Source organism: Trachemys scripta, chromosome 2 (genome assembly GCF_013100865.1).
Source record: "Trachemys scripta elegans isolate TJP31775 chromosome 2, CAS_Tse_1.0, whole genome shotgun sequence".
NCBI lineage: Eukaryota > Metazoa > Chordata > Testudines > Emydidae > Trachemys > Trachemys scripta.
In genome coordinates, this window is record NC_048299.1 from 153,771,638 (window position 1) to 153,793,698 (window position 22,061).

The 22,061-nt window shown below is 39.3% G+C and overlaps 1 protein-coding gene across 2 annotated transcripts in view; it reads left to right on the forward strand.

Moving 5' to 3' along the window:
- The first annotated feature begins 4,562 nt into the window (after positions 1 to 4,562).
- Positions 4,563 to 22,061, forward strand: part of UNC5D (unc-5 netrin receptor D) — a 150,686-nt gene continuing 133,187 nt past the window's right edge. For both annotated transcript variants that reach the window (XM_034761949.1, XM_034761950.1), the window contains exons 1-3: positions 4,563 to 4,790; positions 13,798 to 13,941; positions 20,334 to 20,437. In XM_034761949.1, coding sequence (XP_034617840.1) covers positions 4,637 to 4,790; positions 13,798 to 13,941; positions 20,334 to 20,437 — 402 coding nt within the window. In that variant the 5' untranslated portion in view covers positions 4,563 to 4,636. The remainder of the gene's footprint in view (positions 4,791 to 13,797; positions 13,942 to 20,333; positions 20,438 to 22,061) is intronic.

Genomic DNA, 22,061 nt, shown 5'->3' on the forward strand with positions numbered 1-22,061 from the left:
ATACAGTGTAAAAATATTCCAAGATCTACAAGTGAGCGATTTGGGGCAGGATACACAGGATTGTTACCGCCTCCTCAATATAATATTTGTTTCATTCTCCTTTTAAGTACATGTAATCTAATGCCAATTCAAGCCAAGATAAGTCTTCTTATTGATTATATTGGCATTGTATTACAGTCATTGGAAAGTGTCATCTTGACTTTCCATTGACTTGTAATCTAAAGCCAATTTAAGTTGAGAGACAGACACAGCTTGGCTTGAATTGGCATTTATTCATGCACTAAATGGTTTCTTTAGGGGTTATCTTCCTGCACCACAAATGAAAACCATTCTACTGAGGATGGCAAGATCAGTGTTCAAAGGATGACTGGTGGATAGTTAGTGTGATGCTGATTTAAAAAAAAAAAAAAAGGATTCCAGAGGCAATCCTGGCAATTACAGGCTGTTAAGCCAAACTTCAATACTAGGCAAATTGGTTAAAACTATATAGTAAAGAATAGGATCATTAGACACATAGATGAACACGATTTGTTGGGGAAGAGTCAACATGGCTTTTGTAAAAGGAAATCATGCCTCACCAGTCTATTAGAATTCATTGAGGGGATCAACAAACATGTGGACAAGGGTGATCCAGTGGATATAGTGTACTTGGACTTTTGAGAAAGTCTTTGACAAGGTCACTCACCAAAGGCTCTTAAGCAAAGTAAGGAGTCATGGGATGAGAGGAAAGGTCCTCTCATGGACCAGTAACTTGCTTAAAAGATAGGAAACAAAGGATAGGAATAAACGGTTAGTTTCACAGTGGAGAACAGTAAATAGTGGGGTCCCCCAAGGTTCTGTACTGGGACCAGTGCTGTCAACATATTCATAAATGTGGAAAAGGGGGTAAACAGTAAGGTGGCAAATTTTTGGAGATGATACAAAATTAGTCAAGATAGTTAAGTCTAAAGCTGACTGCAAAGAGTTACAAAAGGACATCACAAAACTGGTTGTCTGGGCAGGATGTCGGATGAAATTCAGTATTTATAAAAGCAATTTAATGCACATTGGAAAATATAATTCCAACTATACATACAAAATGATGGGGTGTAAATTAGCCGTTACCAAGAAATATTGAAGTCATTGGATAGGTCTCTGAAAACGTCTGTTCAATGTGCAGCGGCAGACCAAAAATACCCAAACAAACAATGTTAGGAACCATTAGGAGAGGAATAGATAAGAAGACAGAAAATATCATAATGCCACTATATAAATCCATGGTATGCCCACACCTTGAATACTGCATGCAGTTCTGGTTGCCTCATCTCAGAAAAGATACATTAGAATTGGAAAAAGTACAGAGAAGGCAACAAAAGTGATTAGGGGTATGGAACAGCTTCCATATGAGGAGAGATCAAAAAGACTAGGACTGTTCAGTTTGGAAAAAATATGACTGAGGGGGATATGGTAGAAGTCTATCAAATCATCAATGGTGTGGAGAAAGTGGATGAGAAAGTGCTGTTTACCCCATCATATAACACATGAACCAGAGGTCACCCAATGAAATTAATAGGCAACAGGTTTAAAACAAACCTAAGGAAGTACTTGACCCAACACATAATGAATCTGTGGAGTTCATTGCCATGGGATGTTGTGGAAACCAAAACTATAACTGAGTTCAAAAAAGAATTAACTAAGTTCATAGAGGATAGGTCCATCAATGGCTGTTAGCCAAAATGGTCAGGAAGCAACCCCATGCTCTGAGTGCCCCAGAAGCTGGGACTGGACAACGGGATGGATCTGTTGATAAATTGCCCTGCACTGTTCACTCCCTCTGAAGCCTCTGGCACTGGTCGCTGCCAGAGACATGATACTGAGCTAGATGGACGATTGGTCTGATCCAGTATGGCCATTCTTATGTCCATTAAATTTAGCCACTGGTAAGGTCGGTTGGAGGATAGACTGATAGCAATATTAAAAAGAGATGATGATGTAATTTGACATGATACATTGTATGTATGTTAAAAGTGTAGTGGTTAGTAACACAAAGTCTTCCTGGGCCACAAGGAGAAAAATTGCCCCGGTTCTTGTCTCAGTGGGGAATCAGCAATCATTTTTAGCTGACTTTTCATTGGTAGCAAGCAACCAAGCATCTGAGGACCTAGGAGGAAATTATATCCTCCACTGATGTCAGTAGGGCCAGGTTTTCACAGTATCAGTCCTTTGCCCCAAATGGTTAACACAGTAAGTGCTTGGCACATGTTAAGTCTCTGTATGGACAAGCTAGGGTGTGAATCTGTAGTGCACTAAGTCACTGCATGGAGTCCGCTATGTTGCACAAAAAGTTCCGTAGTGTGCTTTGACCTACCGCTGTTTCTCTCAGTGGTAGGCCAGTGTGCACTATGAGACTTTTAATGTACAGCATCAGGGTCCACATAGCAAATTAGCATGTGGCAGACTAGTGTGCTATAGATTTATACCCTAGCTTGCCATGCACAAAGTCTCTGTATAGACAAGTCCTAACTAAGCAAAATTAAGGCTGGGCAACATAACTACTAAAGTACAGTGTGTGTTCTCATTATTTGGCTAACTCTGTTTGTGAATAATTAACAAATTGTTAACTGTTCTTTCCCATCCATTCACCGTCTACTAGATTATTTGAGGATAAGCAAGGGTATCTGCTTTGTAAGGCATTCAAGACATTGATGAAGGTTTGATGCCCATATCAAATCATCTACCTTTTTGTTATTTCTTCCAATGCTGGGATTCAATAAAGCCTGCAGGGATATGGTATTTATTGAAGATTGACATCATGGAAATTGACAAAAATGGTCAGTAATAAAATGCTAAGAATTATGATCTATTTTATGAAGTGCATTGTGAATGTAACTTAAAACATGCCAAAGATCTTCTCTGGCCCATCCAAAAAGTGTTTTTGTTTTTCTGATCGAGATGTCTTTACACTACATCTAAAGACATCTTGGGGGGTGTGTGTAAGATATCTTTACATATAAAATAATATATTACTTTATATAAATATAAGTAATGTATTATAATTAATATATTAATTATAAAACACTACATATATTCATAATTATAATAGCGTAAATACATTATATCATAATTATGGGTATAATGTTAAATAGCATTTATCGTCCGTGTGTTGTGAACATGCGCACGCTCACAGATGAAAAATGTTTATATAAACATATACACACACACACACAGATGAAAAATGATGAGGTATGTACTATTATTAAAAGTAACCACTGTATTCTTGCTATTCCATAATATAATAGATCTGTCCTCTTAAAAAAATTGTCATGCTATTTCATTGTAATTTACCTTTCATCTAATTTCATCTCATTATTCTTATTTAAATCACATACATCGCCGTCAGCTATTCCTTTCTCTTTCACAGTGTGCTCTCTTTATCTGCCTATGGACTCTGTTCTCTGTTATCAATTGGCCATGCTGTACATATTCAGTCCTTTTTAATCTTCCTTCATAAATCAGGCCCTACTGATTTATTTTTGTTGCTATTCTCAGAGTTCCTTCACAAAGCTGCCAAGCCATTGAAGTAAATACACAGGGACCAAATCCCGCTTCCACTGAAATCAACAGGAGTTTTACCATTGACTCGATTTGGGACCAGGATTTGCCTCAGTTAAAACAGAGTTGTAACAAATAACAGGCTTGTATTGCAGTACTTCTCTCTTGCCCTTCACAGTCTTGAGCATCTGGTTGACTAAGTGTGGGAGTACAGAGGGTAAATGGCCTTGCCCTATAAGGAGTTGAGCGCCCTCAGGTCCTATTGACTGTAACAGGAGCAGAGGACGCTCAATACTTCTCTGGACAAGTTCAACATCTTGCAGGTTCTGGCTCTATGAAAGCTGCTAGGTGAGATCTTTCCCTTCCTTGGTTATCTTTAAAAGGACAATAATAAATGGAATCGATCTCAAAGTGTGTTGAAGTTTCTTCAAACCCTGTTAGAGGTGGCTGTTTGTTTATTCCACTGCCAGGATGCTAAAATAACACTGGTCATATCAATAAACTTCTGTACAGTTAACGTGCTGATCACTGTTAAATCTGCAACAACTGCCTAAAGGAAATTAAATGTAGTATTTGAGAGGAGGGTGTTCTTGTGATTAAGACACTGGACTGAGACTCAGGAAATCAGGGTTTAATTTCCAGTACTTCCACAGACTTCCTGTTTGAGCTTGAGCAACTCAATTTCTCTGTGCTTTGGTTCCCATCTGTGAAATTGGGGATAATGATACTTCCTTTGTGTGTCTCGATGGTTTTTAGATGGCAAGTTCTTTGGGCAAGGGGCTCTTTCTTACTATTGGTCTGTACAATGCCTACCATTCCAATCACAATTGAGGCCCATAGGTGCTACCATAATACAACTAGATAATAAGTTTCCAGGTATTATTTAGGCAGCAAAATGACATGGCAGAAATGATAGAAAATCGAGTATTAACTGAACCCAAACCAGAAGTATTCCTATTGAATTATGGGCTAACATGTAAGTCACTGTCACCTCTTATGGGTTCCAATATGCAAAAATTTCCTTTCTTCTCTCCTGTCAGGAAATGACAACAGTGAAGCCCTTCCTGAGTCTCTCCCATCCGCTCCTGGAACATTGCCTCATTTTATGCAGGAACCAGATGATGCTTACATCATTAAAAGCAACCCCATTGCCTTGCGATGCAAAGCCATGCCCGCTATGCAGATTTTCTTCAAGTGTAATGGTGAATGGGTCCACCAAAATGAGCATGTCTCTGAGGAAAGCATGGATGAAAGTACAGGTAAGACTGGGACTTATATGTTCATGTGAAAATATCTTAGAATACATTGCTTTTTGGCAAAACACAAAAGGCAGAGGGGAGAAATAGGATGTAGAGAGAGAGTGAGATTTAGAGGGGAAGAATAAAGGGCACCTCTTTCAGAAAGTTTGAGGACAACAGCTCTTAAAAGATAGAAAGGGAGAGCCATGAATGGAGATAGTGTAGGAAAAGATTAGCCCTGAAATGTATAGCTGTAATTAACTATTCTGGCTGAATAGACACAGGGAAAGGGAGAGAGGAAACGTGAGTGGGGCTGCAGGCAGTAATAACTGTAAACGGGAATGAAGTTTAATACAGTCAAAGTTTTAAAGAGGAGGTTAAGGGCTTGATCCTGCTGCTTTTCTTGCCGCTGATATCAACAAGAGCAGGATTAGGCTTCGAAAGAGAATGACTGAGGGGTTTGGAGGGAGCAAGAGTCCCTGGTATTGCAGTTAAGACACCTGTAGCATGAACTACAAGTAGGGAAAACCTGTGCATTTACGGAACCCCTTGTCTCTACCCAGCGGGGATGAGCTTGGAAGTCTGTGGCAGTGCTACTAAACTGTATGGCTTGAATGTTTTTTTTTTTTTCCCCTCTGTGGGATATTTGGCAGCTAATGAAGTTAAGTGGGAGCATTGCATCTTGTAAAAGTGTGTGTCTGAAAATAGAGAGTGAAGAGAAGGAAGAATGCTGAAAAATGATCAGCAGATTTTATCATGCTCCTAGACCATCCTATAGCCCCTCTCATTTAGAGACATCTTGATAAGTATTGCAAACCAATTTAAAGCGGCACCCTCTTGTAATTTCACAGTTCTGTTTCCTTTATTACCTTCTCCTCCTGTTAAATTCCAAGATTGCTAGGCAACTCCATGTCTTGGAAATAGCTGTGTAGATATAACATCCTCTCTGTCGGTACAATAAATTCCTTTTTGGGGGGAAAATGCCACCATTTAAAAAGAAGTTTCATATCTAAAATGCTGGTGGTGTAAGGCATTCATGTGTAAGTGACAGATTCTGAAGAGATTACACTCTAAAGGCTTTTTGTAAATGCTATTCATGAATGAATTTTAATCTTTACAGTTACCTTTTTGAAAAGCATTTAATAGGCATAACCTTTACTTCCAAAGGCATTTCTGAATCAATATAGAAGAAATGTCGTTCCTAAATGTTTTTCTTCCATATGGTTAATGAAAATGTGTCTTGTCCACACTGCAATTATGTTTTCTAAGCCTTGGACTAATAGCAAAATTGATTAAGAGAGAGCAACATAGATTTTTTTTAAAATTGCACAGGTAACATTGAGATTTTTAAACTTAGTGGCTCAGGCAATTACAAATTGGATATAGAACCTAAAAATTGCAAGCTTGAATGCAGCCCAGCATTAGAAAATCACCAAAAATTGTTACTATTTGAACATGGATATGGTCAGAATCCTTTTTGTTTGTATTTTCAGAATCCAAAATGCACGTGAAGGCTGCATACACTGAGCCATAACCATAAATTAAACTTTATTTTGGGATGCTTTTGAGACAAATGAAAAAATAGTTTATGGGTATTTTATTCTTTTTGTATGTTTACATCTTGTTCTGAGACACTTAATGGCGGGTGGTGGTGGGAATGGATGGAAAGCTCAGCGGCCTTAAATTGAGGGATAGACCTGGTGAAATTTTTTTCAACTACTTGTTTATTGCCATTTTTGTAACTTAGTGTAAACTTTCCAACAGCACATAAGTCCTGCTGACTTTAATTTTTTTTTACTTCTGCTCTATTTATTGCTGGGAGTTATAATGCAGATGACCAGATCGGATTTCCAGGTGTGCCTCTTTGTTCTGAGATTTGACATTTTATACCTCTAGTAGAAAATGGTACCAGTGGAATCGCCAATTCAAAAGCTAGAAAGGAAGATTCCAATAATTCTGGGAACTATACTTGTGAGATAGTGGGTACATGTGTATTACAAAGGAGTCTATAGGTATGACGAACACTGGGTAATAATTGCCCAGATGTGTCTCTACAACCCTGCATGTTCTATCCCTTTGGGATAAATCAGGTGGTACTGGTACCTCCTTTGTTTACTTCCAGAGGAATCTGTATACAATTTACAATATATGCTAAACTGGAGAATGCGTTTAGTGCAAGACTTTAGTTCTTGGTATCTCTGCTCAAAGCAGAAGCTGTGCTACTTTTGAGGTATATGGAATATTATTATTTATTGCTGTCTAAAGGGACTGCAGATTGTGCCATACTGTCACCATCTAATAAATACAATCTGATTTAATATAAGTACACTTTAATCTTGTTGCTAGGATGAAGATGCAAAAGTCATTTTAGCTTCACTTAATCATTAGATGGGTTTTTAAAAAAAGGAAGTAAGAAATACGGCACCTCTTTTTTTTAATTATCCATATTTAAATTACTGCTACAGGTATTCCAGCCTGCAGACACCTAATCTGCAGAATGGATGGTTGCACTCTTGGCTCAGGAAGCCCAGTTGTGCTAGCTGTGGTATTAAGCAATATGAGCTGTGATGTCCCTCAAAGTTTCTTTGCATTTTAATGAGATGCACAAAATGTAAAACTGTATTTCTGTATCTAGATTCTCAATGACAGAAAAATGACTTTAATTCTCCTTGTGTGGGCCACAGTTTCTGAGGCATTCCATAGTCTTCAACAATTGAGTTAACAAAGCATTCACTTCTCAGGACATGTGGCGAAAATGCCGCATGTCTGAAAGCGTGTGACAGGTCATGAATGTGATTGCTTGTTCTGATTCCTGATATTTAAACCTGAATAGTATAATGACTGCTACAGTGATTTGTCCTAGTTCTTAGCTGAGTCACTCCTCCAAGGTTTAGACACTAGCAAGACAGTTACTGGCAGGCTGGCATGGCATTTTGGGTACTGGGCAGCCTTCAGTTTTAGAGTGGTATTTGGAATTATGCCAAGAGTGCACCCTCGTCATTCAGAGATAGTCCCTAGAACTTGTGAAAGCAGATCACGTTAAATGGAAGTGGGTCCTTCCCTCCCTGCTTTTCTGCTGGCAGTAAGTGTGAAAATTGCTGAAGGGATAAACATAAAGATGATGCCCCAAAACAGCAAAACACCAACAACAACAACAACAACCCCCCCTCCCCCCAAAAATCCTCTACATTTCTAAAGAGGAAATGTAATAACAAAGCAAGGAATATATCTCTGCATATTCCTCCCAGCAACTCCTAATCAGATGTACACAAGAAGCACTTGGCAGTGGTAGCAAAGGCACAATGCTACTGATGGGTTTTATCTACAACTCATTATTACACTTGTATAAAAAGGTAGGAGGGACAGCTGGTGGTAGGCACTGGGCTTACTTTGGCACAGCAGTGAATATTAAATATGATTTCCCAGATTTGGGTATTACAAAGCAGAAATAATAGTCTTAGAATAAGACAAAGGTCTTTATGAATTTGAAGAGTAGAAATAGTATGAAGAAAGGATGGCCATTTGGTTAAGCCTGAGACACAACAGGACCTGGGTTCCAGCCCAGCTCTGCCATAGCCTCCTTGTGTGACCTTAGTCAAGTCACATCATCTCTCTCTGCTTTGGTTCCTGATTTGTAGACTGGAGAGAGTTAAACTTCCTTTACTGCACCCTAAGTCTATCTTATTTATTTACAAGGTAGGGGGTGTACTATGTGTACAAACAATGCCTAGCACAATAAAGACCCAGTCTTAGGCCATGTCTACACTATGAGCTAAGGGTGGGATTCCCCTGCTCATGTATTCGTACTCATTCTCTCTCATTGAATTAGCATGAGTATGAATAGTAGCATAGCTGTGGTCGCGGGGAGGCAAGGCTGAGTACATATCCACTGCGATTGTATGCTGCTGCTAGTGTCACCATGCTAATTATACTCACACTAGCTTGATGAGTATGTGCATACAAGCAGGGGAATGACGACTAGCTCAGTGTGAGATGTAGCTTTAGTTGGGGCCTCTAGGTGCGTCTGTAATAAAAAAAATTAAATTAAGGCATAACTTCTTTCTGATTTTTTTATTTCCACTTGAACATTCCAGAACGTACCTCAAATTATTTTTAAAATACTTCATCTTTGGGGTTCCCAACAGGATCAGACCTGTGAAGAGTAACTAGAGTTTTCTTTTCTGATAAATAAAAGGATTACAGCAATAACTGCTGTCAGCATTTTTCTCATTTAAACAAATAAAGCTGACAAATGATGAAGTTCTGTGCTGCTGCGTTATGTTTAGTGCATACAGAGCAATTATTCATCTGCTGCCAGCATTAGTCTATCTGCAACTAAACCATCCAACAGCACAGAAAGCTTATTAGCATATCAGTACCACAATCATAATTTTATATTCTGTAAGGCTGTACTGTATAACAAAAGATGACGGGTATAATTTGCACAATAATTTAAAGGGTTGGACTTTCAGTGCTTATTAGAGTTATGCAAGTTATCAGGTACAATTCTGCTCGTGTTTATGACATGCTAGCTTTTGTTTGCATGGATTTTGGGCTCTGCCTATGACATTTCCTATGAACAATTTTGCTGGTATCTCTTGAGATGTAGGAGGTAGGTGGATATACTTCTTGGTAGTATTGGGTGAACTGCAGTGATGAGGAACTGCAGCATATTTCTCCTGCCACAAATAGGACTACTTTGTCCACGTTTTTCTAAAATAGTTGTAAATAGGATGGTGCTCTGATGAAGAAAAAAGTATTTCTAAGCATTTCCCAAATATTTTGGATGCCTCTCTTGGGACATCTTAAAGGGGTCTAATTGTTCAGGAAATGCTGAGCACCTGCCTTGTTAAAACCAGGAACTTTTAATGTATCTCTGCTTAGGCACTCAAAAACATTAATCACTTTTGAAAAATTTAGGCTCTAGATTGGAGATAACATATCTTAACAAAACTTAAGCCATAATTGGCTAAATCCAGAATGATGACTGCTCAAAATTTCATGGTAGTAATAAGGAGTCATTTCCAGGCCCTTATTATTCACGTTAGAAGGAGAATCTCTGTAAGTTGGTAGCAGTACAGGGACTATGAAACACTTTAAGCAGTTCTGGACGAGTCCAATTCTAACAAGTCGCTGCAATATATAGCGTGGCTTTATGATGTGCAGCATTAGGCAGACATATACATCTGAAATTCATCTGATATGGCATGGATGCCCACACTTTAACCAGTTAAGAGCTCCATTGGCAACTTGCCTTGATTCAGGATTGCCCCAATGAAGCCTATTGCAGCTACCCTCATCTTTAAACCAGAGGCCAATCTACATACGTGGCTGAGCATGCAAGGCTCCATTTCTCTGAGCTGTTCCAATTGAGATGGGGCATTTTCATCATGGGGCGAGCAGTCTCTTTGCCACAGTGCTGTGTAATAGAGAGGGGAAGCTGCTGATAGCACTCCCGGGGCTGTGCTTCCATCATAACAGAAGATACAGCTTTGTTCAGAACTGCAACATCAGTGTGCGTATTTAAACAAAACAAACCAGAAAGATGTTCGCTTGCTTGTTACAGAATGAGCATTTGAGTGGCTAATAGGGCTAATGAGACACCTTTATAAAAGGTCACAGGTTTGGCCATGCCATTGAGTAGTGTGACAAAGCAAATAGAGTAAGTGAAAAAAAGTAAAATGTTCTCTAACAGCTGCTGGCAAAGTAGCACAAATTTTGTTTTGCTTTACAGCATTTAAGGCTGATTTGACCTCCCCTCTAGTATTCCTGGTGGGCCTTATCGCTACTGTTTACTGAAGGAACAGGTTGACTTCCTAATGCCTTTCAGAAGTGAAATACCCAGCTGTTAATGATGCCTGAGATTAAGTGGAAGCCAATTTATGGAGTTCAGGTTTAGAAATTCCTTGCTGCTTTATAAACTTCACAGGCATGAAATATTTTGAGATTGAGTTTCCATTCATTTCCAGCCAAGGGGAAATAAGTATCTCAGGATGGCACAGGAGGGGAGAGAGAAAAAAGTGGCAGGAATGAATGTGCTCCATTTTTAAATTAATGCTTTTATGACCAGCTATCTTTCAAATTATTTGTGATGCTTTTTTACTGGGTTTGGATTATATCTCCACTCCCCCAGATTGTCCTACAGTGAGTGTCAAAGATGTGGCTAACAGCCACAGCCTATCAGTCTAGGGAGGGAAGGATGCATGGACCCTGACTCTCCTCTCAGTCTTGTGTAGGAAAAGAGAACCTCCCAATTCCACTGCTAGTGTAAAGGAAAGGAGAATTGGGGCCACACTTTGTAGTGTAACGTTATTTCCCCCTCTCTGATATGTGGCTATCCTTAGCATATCATTTTACCCTGGAGGTGAGATGGTGTCTTTCTTGAACCAAGCTGGAAATATCTGGGGTCCCCTGAAATGCCCTTTGCCAAGAGCAGAAAGGATGCAACTGACGGTGGTGCTCTGTTCTGAAAGAGAATGTTAGACAAGATGACACAAAGCAATCTCTGGCCATAGCGACAATAAGTTGAAAGCAATCACATTTAAAGGGCATTTGTAGGAGAGTGGACACAACCACAGATTCTACTTCTGTGAAGTGTAACTATACATGAAAACAGTTTTCCTGATGGACTCAGTATTAGAGCTGGTTTAAAAAAAAAAGGAAATGTTTAGCTTTCAACAAGATTTTTAATGGAAAAGTGTTGATGAATCATCTAGACTTATTTCATTTTGATTAGGTAAAAACATTTAGTTTAATTACATTGTAAGTCAAAATAAAATTAAACTAAAAGTATAGTATATACATTACAATATTAATGTTAATTTAAATTTCAACATTATTGAAACAAATATTTTGATATTTCCAAATTGAAATGGTTCAGAATGTCCAATTTGTGAAAAAATTTGGAATATTGGCATGATTCCAAATTTGAACAAAAACACATTTCAAAATGTCATAATTTCCTATAGGTCAGAAATTCAGTTTTCTAATCAACTCTGCTGACTACCTCCTCCATTCTCTTGCAGTAGCTCAGTAGAACTGGATTATGGGATTTTTTTCCTATGGCATTTGGCAGCTTTGCTGGCTGCATGGTTTTTCATTTGCTTTCCTCCTCAGTCCAATTGTTCTGTGCTTTTGTGGAACTGAAAATATGAGGATACCACTGTTGCTATATTGTGTGTGTGTGTGTGTGTGTGTGTGTGTTAGTTAGTTCTGATGAGAAATATCACCTTTCTTGTTTGTCCCCTGGAACTCTATGAACTCCTGAAACCCTCAGAAGAATCCTCATAGTGAATTGTCTCTCCACTACTGTCACCTCTTCTTCCCAGTCCCATTTTGCTAGAACCAGAGTTAAAACCTCCTGAGACTTCAAAGGAGACCATCACCACTCTCACGCACAGTGTTTCTTATATTAAGTAAAACAGCTGTACCAGCAGCATGTGTCAGAAATGGCAGGTCTCGCTAAGTATGTCCCATACATGCCCTCAAGCCTGATGTCCAGCATCTCTGGGTTGAAGAAAGCTCCTGCTGAATATTTCCCATGCCCAGCAGATTATGAATGCTAGACTGTAGCAATTAGAGAGAGAACACTTAGCTCTCTTCCTGTTTGTTCTTAATTAGGCAATCCTTTCTCCTGGTCACTGTCTCACTCTTTTCTCACTTCTTTTTGAGTTATTTGCATCTTTCTGGTAATGAAAATGAACCTCCTATAATACTGTAAAAATTGAAAATGAACCTGTTTGCTCATGCACTAGTTCTAGGAGAAGCAACTTTGAGGAAATATTTGTAAACTTTTATCTGATGTATTATCAGCACAGATTATTCACCCCCAAAATAACTGGGAATTGTATGCCCAAATACAGAACCAGTGCTAGAATTTTCATCTGGGTAAAATGTATGGTCTGCATTACAACTTGTGTCCGGTACACCTTGCTCTTCATTAGCTCACATAACAATATGGAAGATCCCTGTTTGCCTTAAAATAATTTATGCTGTTTGCTCCCACAATAAGATATGTTCTACCAACTCTAGAATACTATGATCAGTGCATTTAATGTTCATTATAATTATTATGGGCTAGGAGATTCAAGAAGGACTAATCCCTTAAGAACTGTCTAAGGACAGACAGATAAGTGGGCATAAGTTAGGGAAAGGGGAATAACGAATTGAGACTCGTTTTAATATATACATCCGCTAGATTTACCCTACTTAGCACAGCACCAATGGGCCTTTAAGAGGGACTTAAATATAGGACCGCAGATGAACTCAGGGAGGTTGTACCATGCACAGGGGCCTGTGGAAAGAGTCTGAATAAAACAAACAAGATGCTTGTCTGAATGGTATGAACACGATCGTCTGTGATAATTGTAAAGAAAGACAATGCTTTAAAATGGTGGCTGGTTTACTTAACCCATCAATACAAGAAAGATTGGTCAGCTGGCAGGGCATTCTCCATCAGGACCTCAGACCTTGGGTTCTCCCCAGGACTGCAGCAGCCAGACTTACACAGACACCCTGGTGCACAGTACAAGGCTCATATTTTCTCCCTTCCTCATGAGTGTGGGTGGGTTGTAACTTCGGCAGGGATTCAGTGGGGCAGTCAATCAGTTCTTGTCACACTTACGGCGTTTAATTTGATCAGGCGTTAATTGACTGGCCTGTCAGTGTATTTTCAGTAGGTTGTCAAGAGGGCTGGATGGGGATTCACTTTTATTGTAGTTTATAAACAAATCCAATCAGTAAATAAAAACATTTGGAAAGCAAAGGCAGAAAAGAAAAGATTTTTAAGGCAGATATTACATTATTCCAAAGCCCAAACTCGGTTGGTAATTCTTCCGACTTGTGCATTCTGACCTACTCAGCTGTTCAGATTTAATTAGCAGTAATATGTTATTGTCAAACTAATTAAAGCTTTGCCTTGATTAAAAATGGAATTGGTTAATTAAAGAGAAAAGGTTTGGCCAACCTTAGCTTTATGCCTGAGTAAGATGTCCTGTATCAGCTAATTTTCTGTATCTTTCCTATTCAGGCTTGAAGGTTCGAGAGGTGTTCATCAACGTGACGAGGCAGCAGGTGGAGGATTTTCATGGGCCAGAAGATTACTGGTGTCAGTGTGTTGCATGGAGCCATTTAGGGACCTCAAAAAGCAGGAAGGCATCAGTCCGCATAGCCTGTAAGTGGAATCAGTGTGTGCTAGTCAAGCTTTGGCTGTTATGCTAGGGTTAAAGGTAATCGGGCACTAGGAAAGTATTGTCATTGCTAGCGCTCCCTGTGAAATACTACAGGAGCCTTAGAGAAAACACACCATATTTGTTCTGATGCTGCCTTGCCGGAGCTCCTTTTTATTTTAATGTTGGTTGATGATTTTCTTTGAAGTGTACTCAGCAAGTCTGTTTCTCTTAGAGATTCTGCTTGGATTGCATGCACACAGGTGCAATGCAAAAAGAAATGTTAATGCAAATTGAAAACCTACTGGAATGTGCCCTATTGCTCTGTGCTGATGACAAGGGTCTAAAGACATCTGCAGAAGCATTTAACAATGTATGTCTGCTACATTTTTCAGAAAAATATGCAAGAATACATTAGAGGCTTTTGTGTTCTGCTATTCTAAATCTGCTTTTGAATATTGAAACACATCATTGATTGTGTGGGCTGATGTGGGGGAAGCAGGATGAGAACAGGAAAATGGGGTGATATTTTTTTTAATTACACTGTCAGCAGAAAACAAATGAGAAGAAAAATCTACAAAGAAAAGGGATAAAAACATCCCTATTAGAACTGAGACTAGGGTACAGCCTGCCAGACATTTTAGAGTCCCTGGAAAGAAGAAATTGTTCCTTATGGGAAGAAGCAGATCATTTACAATAAAAAATAAATAAAAAGAGCCTTGTTTTTAAGACATTAAAAGAGCCATTGAAGAAGAGTCAGGTAAATCTAACTAAGAGGTTATTCATCTCACTTGTGAACTGGGCTATTATTCTACTGCCTGTGTACTTTTATAGAGACTTAAGAATAACTTCCTCTTTCTTCATGTGGCAAGGGGAAGTTGTTCCTTATTTTGCTATTTTCACATTTTGCCATTGGCTTGGAAAACCAGGAGCTGTTGCTCCTAAGGTCATGCTATCTACTGTACTTAAAAAATATAGTGACAAGCACAACATCTGCTTCCCAAATTGGAGGACATTGTGAAGAGGATCAAAACTTCTTGTATTATAATATAACCAACAGTAATCTACTTAAGCAGCTATACTGTAAATTAGTGCCAAGGTTGTGAAGCTGGCTAACTTGCCAAGGCTAGCTGAATTCTGTGTTCTAGATGTGTATAACATATTAGCTCTGGTTAAAAATGTTTGCTCTGCTTGTCAAAATTTTAAATACAGTAGAACCTCAGAATTATAAATACCAGAGTTATGAACTGACCAGTCAACCACACACCTGATTTGGAACTGGAAGTACACCATTAGGCAGCAGCAGCAGACCAAAAAAAAAAGCAAATACAGTACACTACTGTGTTAAATGTAAACTACTAAAAATAAATGGAAAGTTTAAAAAAAAAAGAGATTTGATAAGGAAACATTTTCTGTGCTTGTTTCATTTAAATTAAGATGGTTAAAAGCAGCATTTTTCTTCTGCATAGTAAAGTTTCAAACTGTATTAAGGCAGTGTTCAGTTGTAAACTTTTGAAAGACCAACCATAATGAGGTGTTCACAACTCTGAGGTTCTACTGTACTTCCAGTATTTTTCATGAAAAACTTTGTTTTCTGACCTGCTGTATTAGCCTGTATAGTTTATGCTCTGCTGTTTAAACTATTTCCAAAACATGCCATATATGTCAGTTTCTTGCCCGAAGGTGGGTTTGAAAGGCACTCCAATGTGCAGAGAAGCAAAGTAAAGAATTAATTTAGAATATATTTCTTTTCAGGCTATGCTGGTGATGTTGCATTGAAGGTTAAATTCATCCCAGATTCATTCCTAGTATTACTCCACTAAAGTCAGTGTAGTTATTGTAGTCACCACTGAAAAATCACTATTTTCCAAGTTAGCACACACATTGCCATTATTTCTTGTAACATGTATAGCGAAAGACTGTGGTTTTGCAGATACAGCTCATCTGGTCTGACAAATGTTAATTTCCTTTAATAGCAGCCACTGTACCGAGGATTAGAGATGAATTGTCCTATCCGCCCAAACAGTATAGAAGAAACATAGCTACCAGGCAGGTTGCATAATGCCAGTATTTGTAAAATACTGGGGAGAAGGGGCAGTAGTTTTCCTCAGGCTGGGGAGCTATTTCTGTCTCAGCCCATCTCTGCTCCTCATATCAGAATTGCTACACTGCAGTGTTATCACTCACAATCAACAGATCATTATCTCGATGCAGGAGAAACTAGGAAACACAATAAACAGCATTATGGCGAGGAGAAACATTAAAATCCAATGGCCAAAAGGACAGTACCCGAATATGAATGTTATAATACAGGGTGTTGTATGACTGGAGGTACTCAAAGCTTCATCTGGTTTTCACTTTACAATTACAGCTGGTGCATTTTTCTCATGGATGGGTCTGAACTGTGTTTTTGCAGCATTGCTGTTAGTTGAGGATTCAGGAATATACTTTCTCTAACCCTCTTGTGGTCCCAGTTTATCTTTTACTTTTAAATCGCTAATTCTGGTTATTAGGCAAATACCTTACATTGTTAATTAATAGGTAAGTACAAAGGTCTGTAAAAGAAGGAAACAATTGCTCAGCTTTGATGTGCACTTATTACGTTAGGATACTTGTAGGGGACTGGGAGTGAGAACTGCTGGATTCTGTTTCCAGCTTAGTCTTTGACTCACTGGGTGACTTTAGACAAACTACTTCTCCTTTCCATGCTTTCAGCTTACCCATCTGTAAAATGGGTACAATATTCCTCTGATCCAAGGACCATAAATGCTCTTCAGAATTAAGTAAGCATCATAAACTCAAATGACTATGAACACATTGAAATTTTGCCTTAACTGTGTATTTCCTTTTTGGCCCAGATGAAGATTGTTTTGGAGTTTGCTTCTACAATTATGCTTCCTTGGCAGGACCAATTTAAATAAAACAGTTGGGCAAACTAACAGGACAACATACCAACCCCCTGATTTTTATAAGTGACTGATTTTTCATTGGCTGATTTAGTTTGAATGTGTAAATTCAATTTTTATTTCACTGCATTAACTGTCATAACATTGAATGAGCTGATAATTCCCCCGTATTGCTGAGCTGCAAAAGACTATTATTCTGAATTGAATTTTTATTGACTTTTCTCTGTGCTATGATTTTTTTTTCTCCCCTAACGTGGCAGAGTGAAAAGAGAACAAGGAATGAACTGAAGCAAGTGGTTGGTTTAGCTGTCTGTTTTTTTATATACATCATGCCAATCACTGTGGAATCTGATCATCTGCATAATACATACCTACCTCTCATAAATAATTTAAGATATTTTACAAATTTGGCAAGCATTCTGGACCATGTTCTTCCCCATTTCTGTGTCCTGTAACATACTGACCACAGTAGAGCTGTGCACCTGAGAATGGTATTGCTTCATTCACCATTCTCTTTGATGTCTTTTCTTGCACTAGTGTTTTTGTGAGGGGTGGGATAGACAGCACAAAAACGCTTCCAGAAATTAGAGCATCAAAGATGGTGAGACCTTGAGCACAGTTCAGACGAGCAAAATGAATAGTCTCTGAATAGGATTCTGTAAGATCCCCCCATGTGTTTTCAGGAGCTCACTTTGTCATGGACCTGTGTCAGGCTGTCTCTGATGAACAACCCAGTTGCTTAACTTGGAGCATGGATTTTTGACTCAGGGAATATCCCCTAAGGGACCACAGATGAGAATGTGCAGATCTAATTTGTGATAGTGCAGAGATCACTAGTATTTCATTTCAGACCTGGATCACAGTACTTGTTGTTACACCAGTTCAGGTGGCCTTCTGTTTCACTCAGAACTTGTGATTCTGAATCGTAAGTTTAAAGCAATATTGCAATTTATGGTTTTCTGAAATAGCAGGTAGCTATTTTTGTAGAGCAATTTGGAAGACAGAGAAACAAAAAGCCCTTGTGGACACAGTTGTATTCTAAGTATTAATGAATAACTCTCTAAATAGGGAACCAATACTTATTTACAGTGCTCTACGTGGGGAAAAAAACATTAAAAGAGAATCATAAATGTGATATTTGCATCTTTTTCCAGTGAGTGGCTGACTTGCTAAAAATAAATCTTAATGTATTTATAAAATGTATAAAAGTGTAACTGATTCAGGGCCTCTGCTACTTAAGGGGGACGTATTTCATGAAGTTGTAAGCACTGGAGAAAATTAAATCAATAAATCCACATTGTGGAATTTGAGGCACTCTGTTTAAAGAAAACGACTTTGTCTAACGGAAACATCCTCACTTGGAGTACATGCTGTAAATAACCTTCCTTCTGGTTAGTCTCTCATGTGCTTGCATGGCTGCAAGGAATGTGTCGTCTATTACCGGGTAAATCTAGACTCTGGCACAGGGATCCCCATGGGTAAGGGGTTTCTTTCCCAAGGCTGAACATCAGTGGTGGAACTGCTTGGGGAGGCTGCTCCAGTCTAATAGAGTATCCTCTGCAGTGCTAGCATGGAAGAGGTGGGGAAGGAGGACTAGAGAATTTGTGTAATAGGAGATTTATCTGTCACCTGGGAATCTCCTTGGGGAAGAAGTGAAAAGCTTTCCCTAGGGTGTGGAGAAGTGATGGAGGCAACTCTACCCTAAGAGGGTAGCCAGTAGCCCTACCATCACCTTGAGTGGAGAAATTTTTCCAACAGTGAATGCGCTGACCATGTCGGCCTTTCCTCCAGTCAAACCTAAAGCATGACCATCGGAGGAGTCCCCACATACGTGGGCTCTGTGCCAGTGGTGTGCACCCTTCCGTGCGTCCCACCTGCAGACCTTCCTCTGGCACGGTGGAGCTTTGCAGTTCCTCTTTGCATTTGTAGAAGTAAGATCAGGATTTGCCTTTGTGGAATTATATAATAATATAATAATAATAATGGAAATATCCCATCTCCTAGAACTGGAAGGGACCTTGAAAGGTCATCAAGTCCAGCCCCCTACCTTCACTAGCAGGACCAAGTACTGATTTTGCCCCAGATCCCTAAGTGGCCCCCTCAAGGATTGAACTCACAACCCTGGGTTTAGCAGGCCAATGCTCAAACCACTGAGCTATCCCGCCCCCATTATATCCCCTCCCTTGTTATATCCCAATATCAAGGAGGACCAAAGGAGTATTGAATAAAAGGGTTATTAAAACACACACACGGGGATATAAAAATGGGGTGCAGAGGTACAGCACCATTTAAGTAATCAAAATATGAGGTAAGTGGGACTTAAGTGAATCTTAGACCTTGTGCTGGCACCACTGTACGGGATGAATTTCATCCATTATGACTATCCTAATTTGCACTTTGGTGGAATCCTTCTGGGCAAGCCTCAAGTTGCTTTTCTTTCCTTATCATTTATACTTGGTTGGTTGTTGGAGGGAGGCTGTGTGGGTGTTTCTTTGTGCATTTGGTACTGGATGGGTTACTTATGTACCTTCTTTCCTGCCCACCCTCTTCACTCTTTTCCTGGTGGGTCCCAATGCTTGAACATAGCTATAGTCAGATCTAAAAATCCACAATGGCTTAAAATAGTTTTTAAAAACCTGCCAGTCCCCATACAGTACCATTATTCTTCCTTCAGCCCTTTATTAATACTGTTTAAAGTTCTGACCCACTAAGTTGTTGACCAGACAGTATGTAATGGTGTCTATCTTGGAAGATATGGGCATGTTGTCTAGTGCTGGGGGAAATTGTATAACTTGCTGCAGTGTCTGCACAGATTTCATATTGCTAGTTACGCTTCTGTGCTTCCTTTTCAATTGTGTATTGATTGCCAAGTGTCCAAAGAATCTTTGGACATAATGTTTTATAAGTAAACATTTTTGCATTAGCAAATCCAGTCAGACATGAGGATAGTTAATGACGGAAGTTTTAATGAATCATATTGCCACAAAATACAGATCAGCTTCATTTGTTTTATTTTAAAATAATATCCTTTGATTGGTATTGGCTGGAAAAAACTGTTTTTAAAGTTGTTTCAGTGTCACTACAAAGCATTCCTGGAGATTATACTTCACCTTTTGAAAGCCAGAATGGTTTAGGGGGGATGCATACAAGGTGAGAGGGAGGAAGTTCTGGGTTCTAATCCTGATTCACTTGTGTGGCCTTGAACAAGTCACTACTTTCGGTCTCTGTTTCCCCATGTGTAAAATGGGGATAAAAATATTTATACACCCACCTTCCAGAGAGGGATATTAGTCTATGTTTGTCAAGTGCTTTGAACATATATAGTGGTAGAAAATTACTAAGCCTTATTGTTAATATCTTCCACAACATATATATAAAATAAACTGCATGAAGAATGGCTTTTGGAAAACCTCACATCCCAGCAGCTGAGCTTGAAACTAGTTCAAATAAACTGCATTGGTGATGTAACAACTGCATTCACCTTTTTTCAGATTTACGGAAAAACTTTGAGCAAGACCCACAAGGAAAGGAGGTTCCTATTGAAGGGATGATTGTTCTGCACTGTCGGCCACCAGAGGGAGTACCTGCAGCTGAGGTGAGAGAGGAGACACTGGTTTTGACATCACTGTTATTAGCTAGTCTCTTTTGGACTGGATATATTTGAAGGGGAAGTGGGGAAGTATCAACTAAAGCCTGTTCCAGGTGTTTGTAAAAATCCAGTGCCATTACAATATTCTACTCTAGGGCCTCTTGACATGTTGTTAAAGCCGGTTCCAATTCAACTTTTTATTGTCAATGAAGTTGTGCCTAAGGAGTAGAGTAATGGGGAGGTGAAGGCACAGATATCCGTAGAACTGGCCTTTTCACCCGTGAGAGTTCAAGGATGACTGGATTTAAATATTTGCTTTAGAGACTAAATATGTGAGACTGCACGACAGTGAGGCACCAATCTGCTCTTACCTGTCAAATGCAGAGAAATAGATGGTAGCCTCTGCTTTGACATGGTGAAAGGTGAGTATAAAGAATGGATGGAATAATAGCGGCGATACTTCGCACTTCTGGCATCCTCGGTGTTCAAAGCATGGCGCAAACACTGACGTGGCTGGACACTCCACTATATCCAATAGTGCAGCAGGGTAAAACGGTCTGTTTTGTACTTCTGATCGTTTTATATTTTTTACCCATTCTGAAGGATTTTTTTTAAAGCCTTTGTCTTTATGTTATTTCATTATTCCACCTTCAGAATGAAGTGGCAGGTGATTTTTGAGGCTTCTAGGTTGTTGTTTTTTTTCTAGATGTAATTACTTAACAAAAACAAGTGCTTATTTGAACATTTCTCTTCCCTCCCCATCATCTAACCACCTACCTCCAAAATAGCAGTTTGGAGTAGCACACACAGTTTGGGGTAAAATAGTTAGCACCCCACATACATACTCCCCTTCTATTAATCACTGTCTGTTTTATTTTAAAATATGCAAGGGGCCAGAATTTGTGCCTGATCTAGGGGGAAAAAGTGACTCTAACAAGATGCACATAGAATAGCACTGTTCAATCTCACTGCTTTTATGCTGCTCCTTTTGCGTGTGTGCATCGTCCATTAGGGCTAAGCACTTGTCTTCATACCTGTCTTCAAAATGTCGGGGACACAGTAGATGCTTTACATATAAACTCTGGTGTAGCTCCATTGAGGTTAGTGGACTCAAACTAATGATGATTTTGGCCCTGTTGATGTTACTCTCTGCTTCCTGGTTCAGAGGAGGGCTTGTCTAATAACCCATGTACAGCAGTGGGCTAACTAAATGATGCTTAGTGAAATGCTTGGCATAGCTATTTGGAGGGCTGTTGCATTATAGATGGAACTACCTGCCTTTCTGAATAGCAGGATGTTCAGCAGGGGTGGACAGTAGTCCCACAACTCGGTGTACGGTACATCAATAAACACAGCTATGTAACTCCTGTGGGAGTTACAGTACTAGCTAGCTAGCTAATCCACCTTTGGGCTCGGAGCTAAGAGTCTGGGCCTGCCCGTGCTGTATTGTGCTGTATTTACTCTCCAAAATGCCAGAGCTGCATCTGTAATGCTGCTATTTAGCATCCTTTGATAAACAGAGAAACTGATATCAAGTAGAAGTCATTTGTCTTTCAAATCACTATGGTATCTACTAATTGGAGGGACAAAAGAAGCTGGGAAAATAAACTGCAAAGAAAGAAAACACAGT